Below are 23,771 nucleotides of genomic sequence, written 5' to 3'. Positions count from 1 at the left end.
TTTAGATACTTGGGATTTTAGCTGCCTTCACTACAGCGTGGCCCTGCTGATAGCAAAGATGTCTTCCAGGGGCACGAAGGAGACAATGTGAGAGGGGAGGTCCTGGGGAGCGGAGAGCCCGGTGCCTTCTTGGGAAGAGAGCGAGCCCGGTGCCTCCGGGCTGTGCCACCAGTGCAGCCGGGCTGCAGCCAGCCATGCTGTGCACTCCGTGAGCTCCTCCCCAGCTCCCCGGAGGGAGGCTTCCCTTTACCCTCGGGACTTTGTGCTGTGAGCAGCATTACAAGTCCCTGACGAGCCCTGAGCTGGCCTAGCAGCTGTGGCATTACGCTGGGAAATCATCTTTCTCTGTAAGTAAGCCTCAGACTTGAGCCTTACTTACGGTGGGCAGAAGGACAGGGGAGAGGAGAGATTAGGGGTGCATCTTACTGGAAGCAGGGATGGTGTCGGGTTTTGTGAGCAAGCACCCCGGGTGAACAGGTAGGACTGCTGTGCTGGAAACCCTTGCAGGAGCCTGACTTGTGGGGTATGAAGTGTTCTAGGCAGCTTCTCGCCATACACTGCAGAAGTCTGCGTGCCAATCAGACCATGCTCCACAGCTACCCCAGCCCACTGCCTGCCCCAGACAGCGGGTGCCATCATAGACACCACTAGAACAGTCGGACAGATGGTCAGCCACCCCTGGACTATGCAAATTGTAGGTTTAAGCGAGCCAGACAACCCTGCATTTTGCTGCAGAGTGAGGTGGTTTCACTCTGCTGGCTCCTGCAAGCCCAGGTGTGGGAGTGGGGCACTTCTGGCAGGAGGAGTTGACCTGGCCGCTCCCTAGCTGAACTGTTCATTGACGATGTTGTGGCTGGTTTTTCTTTGTATGTGGCTCACTGTCTTGGTATGATCCCATCAGGCAGATTGGAGACAACCTGATTGTCCCTGGAGGGGTCAAAACCATAGAAGCCAATGGGAAGATGGTGATCCCTGGAGGAATTGATGTCCACACTCGCCTGCAGATGCCATACAAGGGGATGACAGCTGTGGATGATTTCTTTCAAGGGACAAAAGCAGCCCTGGCAGGTGGAACCACCATGATCAGTGAGTGCAGCAGGCAGGTCCTGTATGTGACAGCACCCAGCAGTCTTGGAATGTTGCCCAGTTACTTCTTGTTCTCTTTGCTTTTCTCTGTCATCCTTGTTTTAAGGTCCATGACACTGCACGCATCTTTCCTGTTGTCTCTTGTCAGTGCAGTCTAGAGAGGGAGGGGTGGGATGTATCTTTGGGATCCTTAGTAATACTGAAGTGGTGGGACAGGAGATTTGCAGAGGACCTCTTGCCCTTGCAGATACTGTGTTCCGCAGTGCTTCATTGTCTGCAGCAGCCACTGGTGCCCCTGGGCCCCTCAAAAAGGAACAATGGCATCACTTCTTTTCCCTGTTAAATAAAAATAGGGCAGCATGACGCTCAGAGTCATCTGAGGAATAGAGCAATGTCCTGGCATCCCACACTGCTCGGAAATAAACAGTGCTAACGAAAAAGGAAAGGGAATTCTGAGGTCCTTCCTTGGAGAAGGCCACGGTTGTGCACGGTTGTGCACCGTTGTGTTTGAGGTCCAGCTTTCACTGCTGTGCGGTGGTCACAGCTATGTTTACTGCAGGGTTTCTTGGGATGCAGGAGTAACTGTTGATCCTTCCAGTAAAGGACTGGGTTTCTTGCCCTCTCCCCCCCGCCACGGTTCTCCTTGTCCCATGGGCCAAAAAAATAAGTTGTCTGAAATGGTCTGTGGCAGGGCCTGGGGATTACATGGTGGGCAATAAAAGGTGCATTAGTATTGCCGCGTGGGAGGAGGCTGTGTGTTAATGGGGTGGAAGTGGGGGTGAGGAAGGACAAGGCCCTTCAGCTTTCAGCTGATTTCTCAGCAGAAGCCTGTAAAAGCCCCTGGTCCCGTGCCAAAGGCCATTAAGCAAAGGCTCTGCATGCTCCTGTGCTGGTAAATGTGCTTGGTGGAGCCCAGGCGTGTTGCGGCGGTGATGGGAACTGACCTCCGGAGCTGCCCTGAGGCTGCTCAGAGATGACCTGGGATCGTGGAGGTGCCCGGCAGCGTGTGGGGCGGTGGTGGGGTGGCTGGGCGGGGGGCCCTTGCCCACCCCTCGCCCCGCCGTGTCTCTGCAGTGGACCATGTGGTGCCGGACCCTGAGTCCAGCCTGGTGGAGGCCTTGGAGCGGTGGCGGGAGTGGGCAGACGGGAAGGCCTGCTGCGACTACGCGCTGCACGTGGACATCCCGCGCTGGAGCGACCGTGTCCGGCAGGAGCTGCACACCATGGTCCAAGAGAAAGGTTTGCTGCCCGCTGCTCCCTGCGCTCTGTCCCCTCGCCGTGGGGTGGTGCCAGCGGAAGCAGGGCAAGGGGTGACCCTGTTGTCATCCGTCCTCTCGCTGTCGAGTGCCTGCTGGCCTCCCGCACGGCGCGAGGGGAGTTGTGCCCTGTGGGTGGGCTGGGGGGGAAGGCAGCTCAGAGCCGGGGGAGCCCCCAGCTCACGCCTCTCTCCTCTGCCCCCAGGAGTCAACTCCTTCATGGTGTACATGGCCTACAAGGATTTGTACCAGATGTCGAACACCGAGGTGAGACCCCCTTCACCACCTGGTTGTGCCGGTGCGAGGGGCAGCCAGGGGGATGGCGGCCACGCTGGGTGCAGGGAGGCCAGTGTGGCGGGTGGCCCCACTGCTCCTGGCTGTTCCTTGCAGCTCCTTTCTTCTCCCCTTGCTGCCTTCAGAGGGCTGTGGGCACGGCATGCCTGCCGTGGGCCAGCCAGGCTCCCATGCTGCAGGAGGAGGCAGAGATCTGGGCTGGAGATCACCAAGAGCATCCGCCGGTGACCGCAGCCCTCGGAGAGCAGCGCCTGGCACTGCCGGAGCTGGTCACGGCGTGCCCACGCCAGGCCCTGCCGCTGCCAGGGTGACAAGGGTGATCTGACTGCTCAGTAATCATTTTTTCTTGTCTCTGTTTTAGCTGTATGAGATATTCAGCTGCCTGGCAGAGCTGGGTGCCATAGCTCAAGTTCATGCTGAAAATGGAGATATAATTGCACAGGTAACGAACTGGTCTTCTGGTGTGCAAGGACTGAAAATCTATCCCAGGCAGATTCAGTGTGGGGCATTGACAAAATGAGTCTAAAGCTCAGTGGATGTCTTTTGCATGGTGATCTCTGCTGCTCAGCAGCAACATCAAATTTACCAAGGTTTTCTGCTGTGAATATGTGGTGCATAAGTGAATTTGAAATAGTGAATTAGCAATTATCTAAATGGAAGAGAGCGGACCATCAAGTACTGTATGTTCACACCAACCACAGCTCTTTGGTGTGGAGAGGCAGAGACCTTTGCCTTGCACAAAATCATCTCAGAGAGTTAAAGGCTATTGAAAAGTGCTGCGGCAAGAGAGGAATTTTCTCCCTGCTGTAAGCAAGCAGCTGGCTGATGGAGCTGGATTTGCAAGGGAATTGTTATGAGGGATGTGGTTTGGTGTTCAAGTGGGTAGGCTGTATTGACCCGCTGTGTTGTAATTGGTGCTGGATGAGAGAAAGTCCAACTGTTTTGATTTTCATTAAGACAGAGAAGATGTTGCTCAGTTATGCTCTGCAACTACTTGTTGTTTCTTGTCTCTCTTATTCTTGAGAGTTGAAGGAGTGTGAACTAAGAGGTCATTCTGTCATTCTTTGAACATTCTCTCAGACTACAAGAGTGATTTTTTCTTTGGGCTTTTTAGAGCTGCAGTGCACAAACGGATGGCATGAAGTTCCCCTGCGTGTTTCCTTTGACCTGTGTCAAATGTCATTTGAAACGGGGGAATGCAAGAGAAATCTCTGGGGTACAGACAGGAGATAGGCGAGCCAGCGCATGCAGCGTGCATGCACGCGCAGTCATCCACGGTCCTTAACAGCAAAATAGTTGGGATAATGTTAATACAGGAACCAACACCCCACGCCATCAGCTTCTATAGAAGTTGATACAGGACAGGATTTAGTACTTGCTGATATCCAAATGGTTAAATAACAGCACTGGGGACCCAGGAGTAACCTTAGGAGGAGAATTTTGTTATTGGCTTTAATGATTGTTTTTTCAATACTTTCTACTCAGACTTGCTTTTCAGAAGGGGAGCCAGCAAGGGCCTTGGAAAGGGACTGTAAACATATCAAGTGCTGTTCGTGGAGCTGGGGTGTTTGTACCCTTTTTTCCTCCACACTGTGCTTGTTTCATCAAAGGGGTTTCAGTCAGTGTCTGCATTCCCTCCAAGTGCTCCCATTTCCCCATCCTGCTTCTTTCTCTCTCAAACCCTTTGAGGGTGCAGCAGCCTCTCACTGCGCACGGTGGTCCCACAGGACGCAGGGTGGTGGCAGTCCTAAGGGAAGGGCTCGACACAGGAGGGATCTGCTTTTCTGTGGGATTGGTAGTTTTACAGTCTTACAATGTCCCTCTGTCCTTTCAATGTCCTAGGAACAAACCAGGATGTTGGAGATGGGAATAACCGGCCCCGAGGGCCACGTGCTGAGCAGACCTGAGGAGGTAAGATGCAAAGGACGGTACCGGCCTTGCTGCACTGAAGAGCTTTCCCCACAAGTCACAGTAGGGCTTAGTGCGTGTAGTGGGGCCAAGCGAGCATCATGTGTCTGTGTGCGTATGCATCTGTGGGTATCCGTTTGTACAGGCAGCACTGTCGTGTTCATCATCAGCCCAGGCAAGAGTGAGGTGCGCATTTGCGACAAACATTTCCTCAGTCTGGCTCAAGTCTCCTGGCAGAGACAGGGGTTTCTGAGTCTCCCAGAGATTAATCAATCAAGAAAAAGATCTGTATGGGTGTAGCAGCATTTGGGGCTGGTTTGGGGGCATTTGTCTTTTATAGGTGACTCCACAGATACGAGAGGCCTCAGAAGAATCGAATGGCAAGTTTTACTTCCTCTGAAAATTCACTGTTCATGTCTGTCTGAGCGCAGACAGATTCCAGCTTCTTCCTGCTTAATCTCTGCTTAGGGTCTAAAGTGTGTTTCAAAATCAGACAGACAAAGCCATTGGTGGAAGGAGTGGGAGGGAAGGAGAGGGGGAATTTCCTGGTTACAAATCATTGTCAAGACACTAATTAGATTACTTCTAATTTTAGCTCACAGGGTATTTTTCTGTTTGGTCCATTAATCTGAGTTGAGTCTAATTTTAGGTAGGTTTTCTTGAGATAGCTGCCTGCTGAGAGGTGCTTTTAACTTTCCACAGCACATGAAAGAAGAAAACTATAGGAATTTGGTACAATAGCAAAGCCGAGCAGGGGAGTACAGGGACAGATTTATACTTCAGGGTCTGCTGGAAGTAAAATCAGTTGGCTTAAAATGAATGTGTAAGAAGTTGGCTGTGTTATGGCTGGTAACAACATATATAGCCTAGTGTAATACAGTGCTCAGTCTCTTTGAAGTATGAGACTGTAAAGCATTTTTCTGTACAGGGAAGAGATTCATTGTCAAGTACAGTAGATCAGAGTCCCTCAGTGTGTAAACTGCCATTTATTTTTATGGCTCTAGACCCGTCGCCACTAGTTGGCAAACTAACCTGCAATTACGGGATGCTGTGGTTGTGCCAGCATTTGAGAACTGTCCTATTATCGTAAGACAGCGCTGTGGTTCCTCTTGTCCAAAGCCGGTAAAACGTTGTTGAGTGTTTAATCTTGAAATGCCATTAAAGCGTAAGGCAACTGCGAACAGTGCAAGAATGCTCTAGATACTGTCTGTTCAGCCAAATCCAGATCTCATTGCCTTTGAAAATAAACAGTGTCCCTCTTCCAGAGCATCCTCTACCTGGGAAAATGTTAGGTAGAGCACAGATGACACTGCCAGCCCCCATGAAGCCTGCAGATTGACAGCAAAGCATTGGGAGGGTGGTCCATAGCTCTGTGGGTCTCTTCTGTCCTGGAGGGACCTCAGTGGGGATTAAAGACGTGCTTCTATCAGGTGATGGTGGTGATTTGGTAGGGCAGGATGGTGCTGCTCGAGATTGTAAACTGCTGCGAAGGGTATTCCGTGATGGCTCTGTTTGCTTCTGTCCCTGTGTTAAAACCTGTCAACTACTCAAGTCCATAAGCACACTGATAAAAATATTTTCTTGTTTAAATTTCTGTTTAAAGAGTCTTTAAGCAGAAGAGATAAACCTCTTTTCACTGTGCAGCAAATAGGCCTGCAGAAGTACGAGAGGTGTATGGGTGCATGGGTGTCTGGGTGCAGTGTCTGCTTCTCCTGCTACTGGGAGAGTTAATCGTGCACGGGCAGCTGCCTGGCCCACAGGCAGTTACTGCATTCCCTGCAGCTGGCAGTCTGGGCCTCCCCCGGGAGCTAGCTGATTGGTACATTGTCTTTTTAAGGCTTCTGTTTTGAACTTTCTCATGCCAAAGCTTGAAGCCAAACTGTAGAGCAAACACTTGGAGAAACTCTGGGGTTGAGCTCAGGCTGAGCACGGGCTGATGTAATAGTCCAAAGATATCCCTTGTGATGGAAATCCGCCCTCCGCTAACAGCAGGATGGTGAAATATGGGGCTGGTGTCAGCGGGCTGGGATGAGCAGCAGCTGCATCGCAGGACAGCCAGACCCTGACGCCACCAGCCTGCTGGCGCATGGCTCCTTGCACCCCAGCCACAGGCAGGGTGACGTTCGGTTAAACCAAACGCAGCAGCAGGAAAGCCTGGAGCAGTGAGTGGTCTGCAGGGGCAGACCCTTCCTCTGGCGTCAGCCTGTGAGCCGTGCTGTCAGGCATGGGCAGCAATCCCTGGGCTTCTCTGGCTGTTGGGAGAGCTGGAACCAGGCAGTGGAAAAAGCAGATGCCACTCTGTGCTGGCCCCCGAGAACGGTCCAGGCAGCGCTCCCCTGCTGAGCATGGTGGGGCTGGTCCTGTGTGTTGGGCCAGGCCCGAGGGAGACTGAAGTTTGCTTGTCAGGTCTCCCTGATGAACCTGCCCTCAGGGAGTCAAGGATAAGAGCAAGGGCACAGGGTGTCAGCAGCAATCCACGGAGTGCCGAGAGGAGCAGGGGCTCTTCCCTGCCCGCCCAGTGCTCCTCCGCAGCCATGTGCCGTTCTCTCTTCCAGCTGGAAGCAGAAGCTGTCTTCCGGGCCATCACTATTGCCAGCCAGACCAACTGTCCTCTCTATGTGACTAAAGTGATGAGCAAAAGCGCTGCTGACCTCATCTCACAAGCCAGAAAAAAAGGTGAGTGGCAGCTGCTGCTGCACAAAGGCTTGCTGGGATCCTGGACAACTGGATTCAGTGGTCCCCGCATCCTCATGGTTGTTTTGCCAAGACCACCACTGTGCGTTGAGCGCAATCCAGTGCTTCCCCTTCTGCAGTTAGTTCAGGGATTTACCTGACTTCTGAAGGGCACGGGGACACTGCACCAACCCACACAAAGCAGGACGAGCCTGCCAGCTTTTTGGTGGCACACAGTAAATATTTACAGGGATAAGGGAGGAAGAATGCACAGGAGATGATGGATGTGGGTCTAGGTGTCCTCTGGGCATGGCAGGCTATTGGTACTGCTGTGGAATGGAGAATGCCTCCAGGCTTCACCAAAAGAGAATCCTTTCTGTCCCCCTTTCCAGGCAACGTGGTGTTTGGTGAGCCCATCACGGCCAGTCTCGGGACCGATGGGACGCACTACTGGAGCAAGAACTGGGCCAAGGCTGCAGCATTTGTGGTCTCTCCGCCTCTGAGCCCAGACCCAACAACCCCTGACTACATCAACTCCCTCCTGGCCAGGTGAGTGACAGCTCTGCTGGGCAGTGCTGCCGGCGGGAAGAAGTGGACTCTGGCCTTGGATAGGGAAGGAAGAGGTTTGGGAGTATCTGAGCAGCATAGGCTTTAGTCCACTGTAGGTATTTAATGAACTGACTGATGAAATGGCTCTGACTCAGAGCCATGGTGGCTTATCCCTGAGAGTGGAGGGGCAGGGGCGGCACCAGAAGCTTATCATCAATAGTGGGGAAAATACCAGGGCTAGTAGTCACGAACCATTTTAAATGTCCTGAAGAAGGCAAAGAAATGAGGACCAGCTAACGCAGACTTGCCAACAAAAGCGTTCACCAAGCTGGAAAAGGCCTTCTGCATGTGAGGGGTGGGGAATGGCTGCCTGGGCTGCGATGGTGCAGGAGAAGGTGGAGGGGTTACAGGTGTCACAAGCTGGTGGGGGCCCACTGGTCGAATACAAAGTGGATGTTTTCTCACGCCTGTTCAGGTTAGCAGCAGTACAGCCTGCAGAGCAGAGCGCACCAGGCCTTTAAGGGCAGCTTGTGCACATCTGACAGGGATGGAAGGTCATTTTTTCACCCTGAAGGCAAGGGGGTGGGGAAGGGATTTGTTGAAAATAGAGAGCGAACAATAAAAGCACGTCAGCAATTTGCTTTGACCTTTCACAGTTAGCCTCCATCCTCTCCCTGGCAAGGCACGCACAGCAGCTCGGGACACAGAGCTCATTGCTGGCCCTGTTTGCGTGCCACGTGTGAATCGCACGCCCCTCTCACCCTGTGTTTGCACGCTGAACTGTGCGTGGCGGCTCGTCTGTGTTAGCCAGGGACAACTGATACTGAGGGGGTTGTAAATGGAAATGACCTTTCAGGTAATGCTGGAAACATCTCTGACTAGATGAGCAAGGGATGACTGGTCAGTAAGTGTCTCTGCAGAGCGGCACGCTAGGATAAACCTGGGTTGTGCCAGGGTGGAGACGCCATGGCTGGCATAAGGTGCTGGTGCGTTTGGTGTTGGAACATGCAGCTCACCCTGGATTTGGCTGTGGTCAAGGAGTAAGATGTGCCTCTGCTCAGTCTGGATGTATGAAATAGGTGCAGGTATTAGGGACTGGCAGGGAAAAGTGAGCCCAGCTCCTGAACTGGCTTTCTAATCCTTCCCTTCCACTTCAAATTTACTCCACACCTCAAATGAGAGGCGAGAGCACTTCTGAGACCCTGCAGCCCACAGGTGTCTGTCCTGACGCCTTTTCCGCACCGTTTTCTGTGATGCTTCAGCAGTAGGAGAGGCTGCGAGGCTCCAGCTGGGCTGAACGGCTTGTTTTCTTCCACTGGGACAAATCTGGTGGAGATTAGGGAGCATGTTGTGTCGTCAGCCTGGGTCTCTGGCTGTGCAGGCAGTCAGACATATGGCAGAAATTATCAGAGGAAGATGAAGATTACCAGTGGATTAGGGCTGATTCACAGCCCCGAGCAGAGCCGTTGTGTCCATGCCGTGCTGGATTCAGGCGCAGACAGTCTGGGAGCCACATGCTCAAAGCCGCTTGCCTCATGCGGGCAGCGCCTGGAGCTGGCCTGTGTCGGTGCACTTCCTTTCACCTGGCAGTGATGGCTTTCCAGCTGCTGTCTGTCCCCTGCTCCCACCCAGCAGCAGCTGAGTGATGTCCAGAGAGCCACGGGCATCTCCTCGCCCTGCCCTGCCTGCCGGCAGCTCGCTGGCTCTGCCTGTTCCTGCCCTCTGCCGTCGTTGTCAGGAACAGGATGGGTCGGGGCATCTCATCCAACTGGTGACCCTTTCTGGGCAGAGGGGTCCGGATAATGCGTTGGGCAGCAACCGCTGTAGAGCACTGCAGCGAAGCTTTTCTGGGCCTCCTGGAAAGAGCTGCTTCTGGGGAGTCCTGACTCCCAGATTTACTCTCAGAGTGAGGGGCGTTTGCTGTTGTAGCAGTGATGTGGTGGAGATGCTGCAGCTTGGGCCAGCCTGCACTTGCACACACACCTTCTCAGGATGCACTGCTGGCTGCTGCAGCTCGTGCTGTGAGCGTCCGTGCACGGCTGAGAGCAGCCTTCGGTGAGCTCCTGCCAGATGAAACGTCTCGGGCCAGAGCCCTGGAGCCGGGCCGAGGTGCTCTCCTCGCTGGGGAAGGTTGGCAGTGGGAGTGGTGGGCAGCCCACAGGCTCAGCCCCCCATAAGCCTACGCCTGCAGCTGCGTCCCCTCTCCCAGAGGCGGGGTGATGCCGGCCCACAGCAGGCTTCCCGTGGGGCAGGGGAGGGCTGCGCTTGCCCGTTGGCAGGCAGGAGCTGGCAGTACCCAACAAAAGGGCTGGCTGTGGGGGACAGTCCTTGCATGGAGAGGCCTCTTCCTCCTCATATGGCAGAAAGACTGCTCTCCCAGGCAGACCTGAGTTGTCTTTTCTCTTTGTTGGAGTCTCGTATCGAAGGACATCTTTTGGCTTGACACAAAGGCCACCCTGTTCCTGGGGAGCTGAGCTGTTGACTCCTCTTGGGTGCAGGATGCTGTCTGTGCCCCAGGCGGGCAGCGTGGTGTGGCAGAGCTCTCTTGCCACTGTGCTCTCGGGTGACACGGCCACCACAGGGGCCAGACCGGGTGGAAGTCTTCAGACTGAGGGGCTGTAGAAACAGGGGTGCAGAGTAAAACAGAGCTGAGCCAGGGCTGCCCGTGCCAGGAGGAGATCCGTGACCCTCGTGGCCCTGCTGTTGTCTGACCATGAAACGGCTGATGACGCTTTTGTTACCACCACCCCTCAGTGGTGACCTGCAGGTTTCGGGAAGTGCCCACTGTACATTCAGCACCGCGCAGAAAGCAATTGGAAAAGACAACTTCACGGCAATCCCAGAAGGGACCAACGGCATAGAGGAACGAATGTCTGTCATCTGGGACAAGGCAGTGGTAAGAGTCACGCCAGGGAGAGAGTGGAGCGGAGTGGAGCGGACGGGGTGGACGGGCACTTCAGACACCCGTGTTCTCGCCCCCGCAGAGCTGGGCTTCCAGCTGCCTAGCTCCTCTCTGGCGTTGAGAGCCAAAACAAGCCAGAGCAGGAGAGGCAGCTGTCGTGGGTTCAGGGTGAGCAGCCAGGAGCTGTGACTATGCCCCCGGTTTTCAGTCTGTCTGGTGCCAATAGTAAGACCAGCTGCAGTGGCCTGCCCCCAGCCAGCCAGTGGTTTGTGTGGGAGTGAGTCTGGTGCTTCCTGGGGCTCTTACTCTCCCCAAAAGAGCGCTTAGTTCTCTTTGTGTCTGAGCAGGCCACAGGAAAGATGGATGAAAACCAGTTTGTGGCTGTGACGAGCACTAATGCTGCAAAAATCTTCAACCTGTACCCACGGAAAGGGAGAATAGCAGTGGGCTCAGACAGCGACCTCGTTATATGGGATCCTGATGCAGTGAAGATCGTCACGGCAAAAACCCATCAATCTGTAAGTCCTCTGCTCGTCTGTGGAAATGCTAGAGGGTGGAATGCGAGTAGCACTGTGTAAGGGCTACCTGGCTGCTGGGAGGCTGGTGCTGCCCTGCCGTGCTGGGCTCTGAGGAGGAGGGACTGAGTCCAGGCTCCGGGCCATGCTGGCTGTGACTGTGGGGAAGGGCGTCTTTGAGCCCTGGGCTCTGCAAATGGGGCTTTTCTCACCTGCTGTGCTGCTCTTCTCCCGAGCCTGGCCCACACAGGTGTAAGGACATGAATTTCTCCTTGCTTGGGTTCCTCTTCCAAGTACAAATCTTTCCTTGCTTTGCCAGCATTTTTGTTCATGCCTTACCTCAAGCCTAGGTCCTGCCCTCCTCTGTTGTTGGAGCCCTTGCTCACACCGAGCTCCGAAACAGCAGGTCCTGGTTCGTGTTGGGAGCTCTGGTGGCTTCTTAGTTTGATGGACTAGTGAACTAAAGCAAGCCTCTGGGGCAGGCAAGGCTGTTACAGGTGTCCTCTCCCCATACTGGTGACTTCAGCAGCGAAGTGTGGGGACTAAACAGCCCTGCGTGGGCAGGCAGTGCTCATGTCCCTCCTGACCATCATCTCCTCGTTGCTGCAGGCAGCTGAATACAACATCTTTGAAGGGATGGAGCTACGTGGGGCCCCGCTGGTTGTTATATGCCAGGGGAAGATCATGCTGGAGGATGGCAACCTGCATGTGACCCAGGGGACTGGACGCTTCCTGCCCAGCAGCCCTTTCCCGGACTATGTCTACAAGCGCATCAAAGCCAGGAGGAGGGTGAGGAGACAGGGATGCCAGGAGACAGAGTTGGGAAACTGTTAGCCAAATTGCCTTTTTCCCTAATAACTGATAGGTTTTCCACGACTGTTCTCACTGGACCCTGGAAACAGTGCTGCAAACTGGTGTGTTTTGAACCTACAGTTGGGATAGTTAAGGCTTGGGTAGAGAGCTTTGACCTTAGAGGCAGATGCTGGCCTGGGTTAACAGTGGGTGATGCCTGCCGTTGTTGCTCTCCTGCCGCAGCAGGAGTCTGGAGGGAAATGCTGAGTTAAAAACAAAGAGACTGGGCAAAATGGCCTTCTCCTTCCCCATCTGTGCAGCACAAACCCATGCCCGTTGCAGTGGGCTCTGCAGGGGGGAGTGAAGGGAGGCCGTCACACAGGAGGTGGGCGGTGGGGCTGTGCCAGGCCTCAACACCGCAGGGAGGTCTTGGGCATGCAGGACGGAGGAGCAGAGTGGGAATTGCCTCTGCAGTGGGTCTGGGGAACCAAGGATCGCTGGAACATGACACTGCTGTGGCAGGATGCTCCCTGGGAGCAGAGAAGTGTCACTGTCCTCTTCTCTCTGGTGACAGATGTCGGACATGCATGCCGTGCCCAGGGGCATGTATGACGGACCCGTGTTTGACCTGACCACCACCCCCAAGGGGGGCACCCCTGCGGGGTCAACTAGGGGGTCCCCCACGCGGCAGACACCCCCCGTCAGGAACCTCCATCAGTCTGGATTCAGCCTGTCAGGTGAACACATGGGCGGCTGGGCTGGGAGGGCGCAGGGCCACTGGCCACACTGTCCCAGCCCCTGGCCTGGGGCAGGGGGCAGCTGGGAGATGGCCTGGGGCAAGCTGACCACAAGAATGGAGCATGGCAGGGTGAGACCCCATGTGTCCCTTAAAGGATATGGCTGGAGCTGGCCCTCTGCCCCACTGCACCTTGCAGTAGAAACAAGGCAGACTGTGGCCATGGAGGTGCCAGCACAGCATCAGACCTGCTCTTGCTGTGGGGGTCTGTTCACGGAGGAGTGTCTACAGAGATGTTCAAGCCACTGCTGCTCTCGGGATCATTACCGGAGTTGGAGAGGGAGCAGGTTGCTGTAGAAAGTTTCGGGAGGCCCTTCAGCAAGACCCCAGGCTGCCTGACTGCCCAGTCCTGTGAAGAAAATGCCCTTAACTTTGCTTTCCCCCTTCCCTTTGTGCTTTCTTGTCCTCCCAGGTACCCAGATTGATGAAGGTGTTCGCTCAGCGAGCAAGCGCATTGTTGCGCCCCCGGGAGGCCGCTCCAACATAACCTCCCTGAGTTAAATGTCCCTGCCGAGGAGGAAACAAAATCCCTGTTCAAGCAAAGGAAGAAAAATGGTACATTGGTGTTTAAGAAGGAAAGGCAAATAAACCTGTTCTGAAGAATCAATAAGCCTCAAGCCTTATGTTTCACAAATGCTACTTGCTACCTAGCTTTAAAAATATTGCTTCATTTTGTTTTATGCATAGCCTTAAAATTCTGTTGTTGTTGTTGTGGGTTCGGTCGGGTTGTGTTTTTACTCTTCCTTTCTGTATGCATGCCGCTCAGACAGGTCGCTCGGTTCAGTGTGTTATTGGTGTTGAACGCGTGCGGGATGCTGCGGTGCGGGACGGTGAAATGGCCGGGCAGGCGAAGTGGTGGGGGCCGGCCGGGACCGCAGTGTGGGACGGGGAGGGCAGGTTCATGGGAGCTGTAGGGGCAGGTGGGTCTGTGTTGTGTTCATGTCCTTCATCTCCACCCAATGCTCATCGGCATTTCACCACGAGGCCCATGGGGGAGCCTGAATCATCTCTGTAACAGCTGTCACAGCACCTCGTGTAAGGAGTTTTACTACTTTGTACACTTTATTAAAAAAAAAAAAAGTTGTTCCTTCAAACAGCTCATGTTGCTGGTTGGCTTTTTTCTTCCCAGGCTGCCGCTGCTGGGCAGGGCTGCTGCGGAGCGTGCCCCGTGGGTGAGCTGGGCAGCGGGGCTCCAGGAGGGGCTTTGGGATGCATTAGAGCTGGGGGAGCTGCCGTTCAGGGACAGGCTGCAGAGGGAAACCGTGCGGTGCTCGCTGCTGCCGGTGTTGGGGTATTGGCGTAGCTGCTCAGGCAAAAGCAAAGGCATTGGCAAAATAGCATGTTGCAGGTAGAAATCTGTTCAGTTTGTGGTTCCGCTCCCTGGCTGCAGCCGAACCTGGCCATTGCGGGCTGTGAACGCCTGGTGCAAGCTGTGCCTGTCACCTGTGTGGTGACAGAGACCGGCTCCCCGTGGCACTGCCGGGGCATGGAGTTTGGGTCTGCCCAGCTGGGGCTGGCTTGAAGGCTGTTTTCTGTGGGCACCTGTGAGTTAAATGCTCCCCTTCTATCAAGCGGGGTTTATCAAACTGAGGGCCGCAGCCTTCTAAAGCTTGCAAAGCATGCAAGAAAAAAAACTTGATTGGTTTTAAATATTACAAAAATTAAGTGTCAATTTAGGCTGTGCTAAATAAATACACTTTTTTTTTTCTTCCTTAAGTATTTGACCTTGACATATTTATTTTTACATGCCTGCAACTCAGACAGTACAAGTTGTCCATGGAGCAGTCCTGAAGGGGCCATGCCAGAATAGTTGTGCCAGGGGTGGGGAAGGCTGTTCATACTTCCAAGTTTTGTGAAGTTCTGCTATCAAGTAATTAAAGATGTTTCCCTGTTGCCTGGTAGTGATTAAGCTGAGACTGTGCCTCTGTTTACGGAGGAAGAGGGAAAAGGAGAGATGGTTGTAGAAGTCTCTGGGGAATTTTTAAAGATGCAATGTTCTTACCATTTAAGTACTCGAGGTTGGGGTTTTTTTTGGTCAGTCAGTACAACAGTATTTATGCAGTAATAGATTTTTCCCCAGTGAGGCGCAGGGCTAGTTTCCTTGTGTGTGCCTCCAGATAAACACATTTATGGTGTACGAACCTCTCCATTACCCACAGGGAACAGGTACGGCTGTTGGGACAGTCCCTGTGGACCGTGCCAGAGCTCTGGCTGGCCCCCCTGGGAATGACAAGTCTGAGGGCAGGGAGACATGGAGAGCCCTATCCTGCTCAGCCTTACTGCTAGAAAGCAGGGATGGCTGGTGAAGGGGAGAGCAAGAACACAGTGATACTAATGTGAGTGTGCAGGGCTTGGCAGGAGAAGGTGGCTTTCCCACTGCAGTGACCCGCTTTGAGGACTCCGATAACCACTTACTGGTGAAGTAATTCCACTCCAGCTTTGCAGCTCCCTGGACAGAAAAGGGTCAAACTGTCCCACTGGGTTGTTTCCACACTACCAGGGTACAGCGATACTTCTGCCCCCCCAGCCCTGCACACACACGGTGGGGTGCGGCAACTGTGCCAGGAGCCTGACCTGAGCAAATAAAAGCAGGCTACCAGGCACAGGGTGTGGAAGGAGGTGGTGGTACTGCAGTGCATCAATCCATGCGCCTGCAGGGCGCTTGCCAGCTGCACAGAGCAAACCAGGGCACGCTGCACAGCCAGTGCTGCACCCTCAGTCCCTGCAGCCTTTGCCCAGAACCGGCTTCCCCTCCCCACGGCGCCTTCATGTGATGCCAGGAAACAAACTGCTATAGTTAGCTGAAACTGGGGGGCTGCTTTATCTTTATTGTCCAGAGGTAAAGGTACTGCCATGGTACCGTGTCAGGAAGAGGATGCGCTCCCCCAGCATCACCCACCACAGACCAGACTGCCCAGAGAATCTGTACCCCGGCAGTGGTGGGAGAGGGCCCGGATGGGACCCTGAACAGACCTGTTGTGACCACGCTGGACTGCCCTGCTCGGCCTGTCCGCTGCATCCCCCAGGAGACATGGCCCGGGGGGGAGGAGACTCAGCACCTATCGCAATCTGCGGGAAGGCTCACAAAGCCACTTAGACAGCCAGGGCATATGCTGGCTGGGGAGCAGCTGGGGGTGGGACACCCCACCGCCTCCCTTGTACGAGGGACCAGAAAGCGGAAGACACCTAACTAAAGCTTATTTTTAGGCGCAACCTACGACTGAGCTGCTCAGTGCTGGGATGCCTGGTACGTGCCCCTGCAGAGGCAGACGGGCAGGACACGCCATCCCCTGCCTTGGATTCAGGCAGGCTCGGGGGAACGGGGACACTCCGCTCCCAGCAGCCACAGGGATGGCCACTCGCCTGTGGACATGCATAAACCACACATTTCCCAAAGCAAACCAGACAGCCATCATCACACCAGTGACAGAGGGATTATTCACGTGTCTATCAGAAGCAGCTATGACAACCACTAGGAAGTCTACTGCAAACAGTCTTGATTTTTTTTTTTCTGTGTCAGTAATGGACTGAATCCACAGCTCTGTAGGCAGAGGGTGTCAGAAAGTCTTCAGCCAGGGGACAAGCAGATTTAAACTGAGCCCAGTAAAGTCCGAGTTGGCTCTAGGCAGGAGGAACACCCATTCTGCCTTGCTATGCAAGTGACCTCAGAAGTAACATGGAGTTTTGATCATCTGGGAAGGAGCCTTTCATTTGCTGTTGGTTTTATTCGATTTTTTTTTCTGAGTTGATCGGATTTAGCCAGAGAGAAAAACAGGAAGGCACAGGGGATATAAAGAATACCTTCGGGCAAAAGGGAAGCAAACAGGTCATCATGCATTCATTATATTGCTGAGAATAGGTAAAAATGTTAAATAAGGAGGTGAAATGTCAGGTCTGCCAAAGCATTTAAATAATAGCATCATTCCCAGCATTACCATAATAGAGAAGCTTTGGCCAATGTCAGTCTTGGCAAAGACTGCACCAGGAGTACAGCTATTGCTGCGAACAGTAGCTGCTTAAATCAAGTGTGATTTCAATGGCAGAGTGATTAAAAATACACATTTGAATTTACCTCTGATGTTGGAAGCCAAACCCCATCAGATTCAGTGAGTTGCAGCAGTTTAGTGTGATGGTAAATAGGTTTTTCAGGCTGACCTGGAAAAGCATCTGTATGCCGGTTATTTGCCAGTGGCCGGTTGTTACCTCTTCATTTCCACATCCGCAGGCTCTGGCCACCCACCTGCCAGCGCCGCTCTGCGAGAATTGGGAACAGGAACCAGCATGGAGAGGGGGAACTGGATGGGAAGCCTTTGCTGCCGAGGAAGGAGATCACTGCCGCTTCCAGCCCTCCGTGCCCAGACTCACGGGATTCTCGCAGGAGGCCACCTTTGTCGCTATGTGCTGGGGGAGACCCTGAGCTGAGAGCAGCCTCTTCCAGCTGAAGCCTCAGCTGTGAGCCCCTGCGGGAGGCCAGAGCCCCACAGAGCCTGGATCCACAGCGCTGTCGTGGACCCACCACCACGAGTGACACTAGTGATGGCACCTCTCTGAATGATGCAGCACACTCAGCCCTTCGGCTGCGCTGAGGGAGCCCCCACCACAGGCTGTGATGCTGGCTTGCCAAGCCGAAAGGGTGAACATGGAGTGTCTCCACCATTTTCACACAGTCACATTCCCACCGCCAAGGCAGGTGCAATAATGGCTGTGGCAAATTGGGGGGGGCAGGACCCACAGCCTCTGTCCCCAGGCCCAGGATCCATGACGGGGTGGGCACAGAGGCAGCAGGTGCCCTGGCCCCACACTGTCGGCAGCGTCCCGGTGGCAGCGGCCGAGTCCGGGGCCCAGCGCCATGCCGGTGGGAGAGCGGGTGGACGCTGGCCCCACAAGGAAGCACCGCACTGTGCTGCTCTCAGAGGTTGTTGTTCTGGTTGTCCTCCTCGCACACGCCTCTGCTTTTGGCCAGTGTTATGGTGTCCTGGGTGTCGTTGTGGTGGTGTCTCACCCTTTGGGAGAGAAAGGGACGGTCGAGCTGTGAGGGAAAGCCAAGGCAGTGCCGAGGCCCACGCAGTGACATGTCCGCCTGGGAGCGTCCTGATCCCTGGCATGAGTGGCCACTCGCCCCACAGGGGCTGCGCTGAGCCCCCGCGCTCCGAGGCCCCGCACCCTGAGCCCCCCAGCACCTGTCTGCTGGCACAAACGGGGCAGTGACTGCAGCTGGTGGCTGTGGGCCCAGCCCCCCAGCTCAGGGACAGAAACACCCCGTCAGCCCCCCGTCAGACGACAGGTCGGCCGGCATTCACCCGTACCCGCTCTCCTCAACCGCCGCCTCACTGGGCTCCTAAACCCCCATCTGCAGCGTTTGCCAAGATGGCCCACACCCCACCTCTGTCAAAGGCCAGAGTCTCTGATGCTGCCTGTGTGTCAGTACTTACTTTTCTCTGTTGAAAACAATGAAGTCCCTCTGGAGCATCTCTAGGTGCTTTTGAAGGTGGCAGGCCTTTTGCATTCGAATAGAAAAATAAAGAGATCATAGAATCATAGAATAGTTTGGGTTGGAAGGGACCTTTAAAGGTCATCTAGTCCAGTCTTCACAGCTGCCACAGAAAGACATTACAGGGACAATTTCAAGGAGATACTGAGATATCTTTAGGTATAGAGCATCTTTAGCACTGCAGTGTGGAGAAGGGCATTAAGACTCTCCTCTCATACAAAACCAGTGTGTATATAAGCTGCCTTCCACCAAGGGAAGACGTGGCAGAGTCTTGGGAATAAAGTTGGTCACAAGGGAAAGATCTGCTTGCTCTCACCTGGGAGGAATTGCTCTTGCTGGTGTCTTTCTCCTTCTTCGCCAAGCGCTTTTTTTTCTTGTGAAGCGGTTTGGATTCTAGGATCATTTCTTCCAGTTCAAAGGTTGGGTCACAGTTCAGTCTGCCTTTCTGGAGGGGAGAGAGAGGTGGCCTTAAGTGATCAGAGCCTGGCTTGAAGAGTCTCTCATAAATTGGACTGCATCTGGGAGCTGAATTTTGTAAAAAATTATTCCAACTGCACACATAGCCAAAGCACCTGCTGTACATCTTACATATTTTATCAGTTCCCACAGCCAGGGGACCTTGTCAAGGTGTGACAATTGCTCTTTTTGTGCTCACTGCTTCTCCTCTGCCCTCTGGCTGCTTCGAGGTGAGGAGGATGGTCGCTCTGCCTGGGCTGTGCCTTTGCTGGGAGGGGCCAGCAGCCTGCAAAACTGGTTTTAAAGCATCACACGAGCACCCACCACAGAGAAAACCAGCAACAGAGCGGGGAAATACGTACAGTTAACAAATATTCATAGTTTAGCCCAACTTTTCTTTGGCTGAAAAACAGTCGGAGTAACATTGCACGCAACGGTCCTTGGATTATTTTCTGGAAGGGTTATGTTACTTCTGTGCTGCTTTAATCCAATTAAAAAAGGATCAGAAACACTAAGGTACTGCATTTGTTATTTTACTGTGAACAATGGGCTTGTTAGGGAGAGTCCTTACAGGAAGAAATAATTATCATAAAATGGCGGGTGATCTCCAGGCTGCTAATGAGCCTGTGTCTGTTCCTTGGGTTTTGCATTTGAGCAGCTCGTTCTCAGCAAGGCTGCTAAGAATGGTGGGTCAGCGCAGGAGGGCTCGCAGGCACCGTCAGCCTGTCTTTCATCTGGCGTGCCACACTCCGGAGCGTCCCGCACCCAGAAATTCTGGGAATATTATAAACAGAGCAGATCAATTTTGGGGCACCCACACTTTGTAGCCATTCCCCATTACTCGTTATTCGACCCACAGGAAACACATCTGATGTTCTTGTCAAAATTTGTAAGAACTTGTCTTACATGATCTGGGGCCAGGCGGAGGGTGGGGGGGGGGCAGGCTGCAGCGTGGGACACTTGGGCACATCGAGAACCTTTTAAAATCAAATTGCCTTACCGTGGGAATGAATCCTGGCATTATCCTTTTCTGCAGAACAGCATCCCAGTTCACATCTGACAGATAGGGAAAGTCCTGGATATCTTTCAGCTGAGAAAAACGCTTCTCGGGGTTTGGCTCAAGCAACTGCAGTGAGAGTTAAATGAAGAGGTGAGAAAGGGAGACCCTGGGATGCGAAATCAGAGATGAGGAACATACAGGGTGTCTATGGCAGAGTTACAGCGGGTGACGGCTGGGGCAGGGACACGACTGTCACACTTTGAGTGGGCATCTGTCAGCAGCTGCCTTTTGCGAAGGCGCCGGTTTTGCCCGCGGCGGGTGGGACGGTTGGAGGGTGCCGTGAGTCGCCAGGGGCTGCGGCGATGGATTCCAGTTTGGGCTGGACCCCAGGGTGGGCCGTGCCTCACCCTGCGACACGGGTTGGTGACACCGCACCAACAGCGGCACCTCCAGCGGGCGCCTCTCTCTGTTGCTCTAGCTCAGACTCACTTCACCAGCGTGTGCGTGGGGCTCACCATTTTGAAGCTATTTATTCCCCTTTTTATGTCAGGAGCAGCTGATGAGGCAGCACAGTGACCTTAGACAATTTGTCCAAGGTTAAAAATAAGCATTTGTTTCAGAACGGGGAGTTAAAGTCGTGTCTTTGTGTTCCCAATTTAATACGGTATCAGTAAAGCATCCCCTGTTTTCTCACTCTAGTGATGGAATATTCATACATACAATTCCAGTGTGAAATAATGGATTCACACTGATTATTTTCAGCATTTTTTTTAACATTGCTGTAGGAATTATTTGTGTGGGAGGAAATGATCGAGGTTTGTCTCTGGAATTCAAGGATTCAACATTGCATAAACTCCAGGAAAAAGGGTGGATCCAAGCCCTCCGGGGAGGAGTGGACGCGGCGAGACCCACATCCCCGGCCCCGCACTGGGGTGCAGGGCTGTGGGCAGCGGGGGCTCTGCAGGGCGAGCGGCACCGAGACACCCTCCCTCTGCCGAGTTCCGCTCCTGTCCAAATGACAGCAACGCGGCTCTGCCACGAATGAGAATTTGCCTTGAACGTTAATAAATACAAAAAGTCACAGGAGATGTTTGAGCCAGGACGGAGCCACAGTTGGCCTCATATATAATACACACGGGTCTTAAATCAGACGCAAAGGGGCACCTGGAAATTTAAATAATGTGACATTGCATTATTTATTCCCAAGGGAGCCTATATGGCTTGAGGCACGGTGTGCTCCAGGGAAAAACTTCCAACGTAACAACACAGAGGACATCTGCAGGAAATATCCCTATATTACTGTTAGGTTTAATGAAATATTAGCTACATTTAATTTTAAGCAAATGGAGATATTCCTCAATTTTCCTCTTGGAAAATACGCCATGATTCTGTCTCAGCAAAGAACTGACGTCTCATTTTCATTAAAAAGTTTGAGACTATTTCATTAGAGAGGACAAAATACTTCCACATGTTATTTGGAACAAAAATATAGATTAAATCTACATTAAGTACTACTTTATTGCCTACACTTATTTGAAAATTAGAAAATTATTTATATAATTTCCAAAATTTGCAGAGAGTGCTGTTAGGTAAGCCTCAGTATTTCAGCTTTGCTGACACCGTATGCAAGCAGTCTCTGACACTGTCAAGCATTGGTTTTGTTTATTGAAGACATGGCTTCACTTCAAACACGATTTCAACTTCAAAATTATTCCAGTAATGATTTTGAAGCAATTTTGATAAAAGCTTTGTTAAAAAAAAATTACAGTGGTGTGCATAAACCTCATGGCATCAAAGGACTTCAACAGTATCAGCACTTCTTGCAAATCTTTTCATTATTGGGAAAAATGTTTTTTTAAAAAAAAAAATATTACACAGACTTTTTGCCAAATCTATTGACACATATATTAATGTCTGCTTCCAAGTTGTGCTATTGTAGAGAGACAAAGTTATGGGAGAAGCTCTGGAAGCAAAGACTACACGTGTCCTTGGAAGAGCCGCGCTGGCAGCAGCCGCAGCCAACACAACCTGCATCCCATCGCTCCGGGCTGCAGCGCTGCGAGGTGCTTATCACATTAGTGCGGCTGCAACGTTACGAGCTGCCTATTTATCGTATGGTGCCATCTGAAGGTCACTAACACCAGATCTGGACACAATTTGCAACGAATCCCCACAATTTACTGCAAAGGCCACAAAGCCCGGTGGAAGGACTCGGCTGCTTTCAGCAGATCCGACACATCCCACCCCACGCCACCCACCTCCACCCTGCCCTCACCTTTTTGATCAGCGACACCATCTCCGTGGACCAAGCAGCGGGGTACATCACTGTGGCTGTCCTGAACACGTGAGCGATTTCATTTGTGGAAGTGTTGGCACGAATATGATACGGCCTCTGTGAAAAATGCCACAAGGAAAGCATTTTAATTTATCTATTTTTTCAGACTCCTTGGGAAATCTTTTCAGAGCAAAGAAGCACAAAAGAAAGTCTCCCTGTACGTTCCCCAAGCCTCCCGTTGAAAGCCTCTCCCTGTGTGATCATAGCTCAGCTGAAATAAACAAAATAATAATGTCAGCAAGAACAACAGTAATAACTAGATATTTAAACAGCATGACAGATAGGAGGCAACCCCCAAAAGCTAGAGTCATTACCCAGCTTGTGTTTGCTTGGCCTTTTCAATATTTGTGTCTTTAAAGGGCTATCAAAAAGGATTTTATATATATAGTGCTGTGGTTAGAGCATCCCCAATATTCACTGCAAAATGTGCTGCTGTTTTCAGTTCTTCACTCGTGTTGGAGATGACACAAGTAGAAAGGAGCAGGATTTCTCCCACCCATCAAATCACCTGAAAAACAATGTCCCAGGAAGGGTTACAAGTCCCAGGTGTGACATCGCACTCCGGATGTCCCTTCTGCCCCATGCCCAGTGTCCCGGCCAAGCCGTCTCCGAGGGTTCCTGGCGGCACGGCACCAGCCAAGCACCGGGAAACGCGGTCTGAGATGACAGGCCATGCACAGCCGGCGTCACCGACCAGGTGAAGTCACCCCCATGTTTAACTCCCAACTACAACAACGTGCCTCACCTTGAAAGAGAATTTACAACGGTGGAGTGCTTCCATTTTGAGAGATTTTTGATTCCCAGATTTTTACGGCATTTCAGGGTGGTGAGGTGCATTTAAAAAATAGTATCTAGAAACTGTGAGATCCAATCAGGTGCATTGTGCTTAACATGTACCGACACTAGATGGACCTCCAGGTCTCCCTTCACTCCCCCCATGCGGTAACCACCACTGGTGCCACCATCTCACCATGGCTGTGCCTCGGCTTTGAACACCTGACAGCATTTCTAAGCCCAACTTTGAAACAGTGACATCAAGTCAAAAGTCAATGTGATGACCAGTCCTCCAATTCATTTAATGTTACAAATGGAAAACTAAAATATTATATTAATAAGCTTACAGGCAGCACATGGCTTCTGCTTCCCAACAGGTCAGACAACCAAGTCTCTCTAATGGGTACTAACTCGATCACTCACAATTTGAAACACTCAAATTCATATGAAAATCTGTTCTTTATAATATATCGAAGAAAACATTTTTTTAGGCATTCTGCAAAGATTGATGATAGAGTTTCTTAAAAACTTGTTTTACATACTTGTACTGAAAGAAGTTTCCTAGCCTGACAAGATTTTAAACAACCTTTTGCTTCGAAGAATGTAATTTAAATAATTTTCTCCCACTTTTTTTCCACAACATGTCCAAAACGCTCATCATCAGAACGCTGATGTGACAGGCAGGGATTGTGCTTTATTAATAATTTACACATTGTGATTTGCTTTTGCTCAAACTGATCAAGTCTTATTACAACAGCAATGAGATTTTTTTTCAAGTTTTCTTTTTTCCTTGCAGGATGGGAGCTCAAAGTAAACTACCCTGCCGCCCAGACTTCAGGAGCTGTCACTTGTGACCAGCTCGGTTTGTCTCGCCCAGCTCAGGCCAACCCAGCGGCCGCTGGGCACCGCGGGGAACTGTTGCAACGTGCCACTCCATGATGCGA

At 52.4% G+C, this 23,771-nt stretch overlaps 2 protein-coding genes across 4 annotated transcripts in view; one reads left to right on the top strand and one right to left on the bottom strand.

Moving 5' to 3' along the window:
• The window catches only part of DPYSL3 (dihydropyrimidinase like 3), a 36,292-nt gene extending 22,427 nt beyond the window's left edge, over positions 1 to 13,865 (top strand). For both annotated transcript variants that reach the window (XM_054217749.1, XM_054217750.1), the window contains exons 3-14: positions 902 to 1,086; positions 2,161 to 2,325; positions 2,548 to 2,609; positions 2,998 to 3,078; positions 4,479 to 4,547; positions 7,100 to 7,220; positions 7,610 to 7,766; positions 10,521 to 10,662; positions 11,016 to 11,186; positions 11,793 to 11,972; positions 12,550 to 12,712; positions 13,184 to 13,865. In XM_054217749.1, coding sequence (XP_054073724.1) covers positions 902 to 1,086; positions 2,161 to 2,325; positions 2,548 to 2,609; positions 2,998 to 3,078; positions 4,479 to 4,547; positions 7,100 to 7,220; positions 7,610 to 7,766; positions 10,521 to 10,662; positions 11,016 to 11,186; positions 11,793 to 11,972; positions 12,550 to 12,712; positions 13,184 to 13,272 — 1,585 coding nt within the window. In that variant the 3' untranslated portion in view covers positions 13,273 to 13,865. The remainder of the gene's footprint in view (positions 1 to 901; positions 1,087 to 2,160; positions 2,326 to 2,547; positions 2,610 to 2,997; positions 3,079 to 4,478; positions 4,548 to 7,099; positions 7,221 to 7,609; positions 7,767 to 10,520; positions 10,663 to 11,015; positions 11,187 to 11,792; positions 11,973 to 12,549; positions 12,713 to 13,183) is intronic.
• Positions 13,866 to 16,257: 2,392 nt separating this feature from the next.
• STK32A (serine/threonine kinase 32A) overlaps positions 16,258 to 23,771 on the bottom strand; it is a 35,075-nt gene continuing 27,561 nt past the window's right edge. Inside the window, exons 9-13 of one of the 2 annotated variants that reach the window (XM_054217437.1) lie at positions 21,994 to 22,110; positions 19,719 to 19,844; positions 18,579 to 18,707; positions 18,204 to 18,268; positions 16,258 to 17,774 (exon numbers count right to left, since the gene is read on the bottom strand). In XM_054217437.1, coding sequence (XP_054073412.1) covers positions 17,681 to 17,774; positions 18,204 to 18,268; positions 18,579 to 18,707; positions 19,719 to 19,844; positions 21,994 to 22,110 — 531 coding nt within the window. In that variant the 3' untranslated portion in view covers positions 16,258 to 17,680. Of the gene's footprint in view, positions 17,775 to 18,203; positions 18,269 to 18,578; positions 18,708 to 19,718; positions 19,845 to 21,993; positions 22,111 to 23,771 lie in introns of those variants that run through there. The other variant, XR_008468851.1, reaches the window with a different exon arrangement.

This window comes from Rissa tridactyla, chromosome 11, assembly GCF_028500815.1.
Source record: "Rissa tridactyla isolate bRisTri1 chromosome 11, bRisTri1.patW.cur.20221130, whole genome shotgun sequence".
In the NCBI taxonomy this organism is placed as follows: Eukaryota; Metazoa; Chordata; class Aves; order Charadriiformes; family Laridae; genus Rissa; species Rissa tridactyla.
This window is presented reverse-complemented; position numbering and strand designations above follow the sequence as displayed.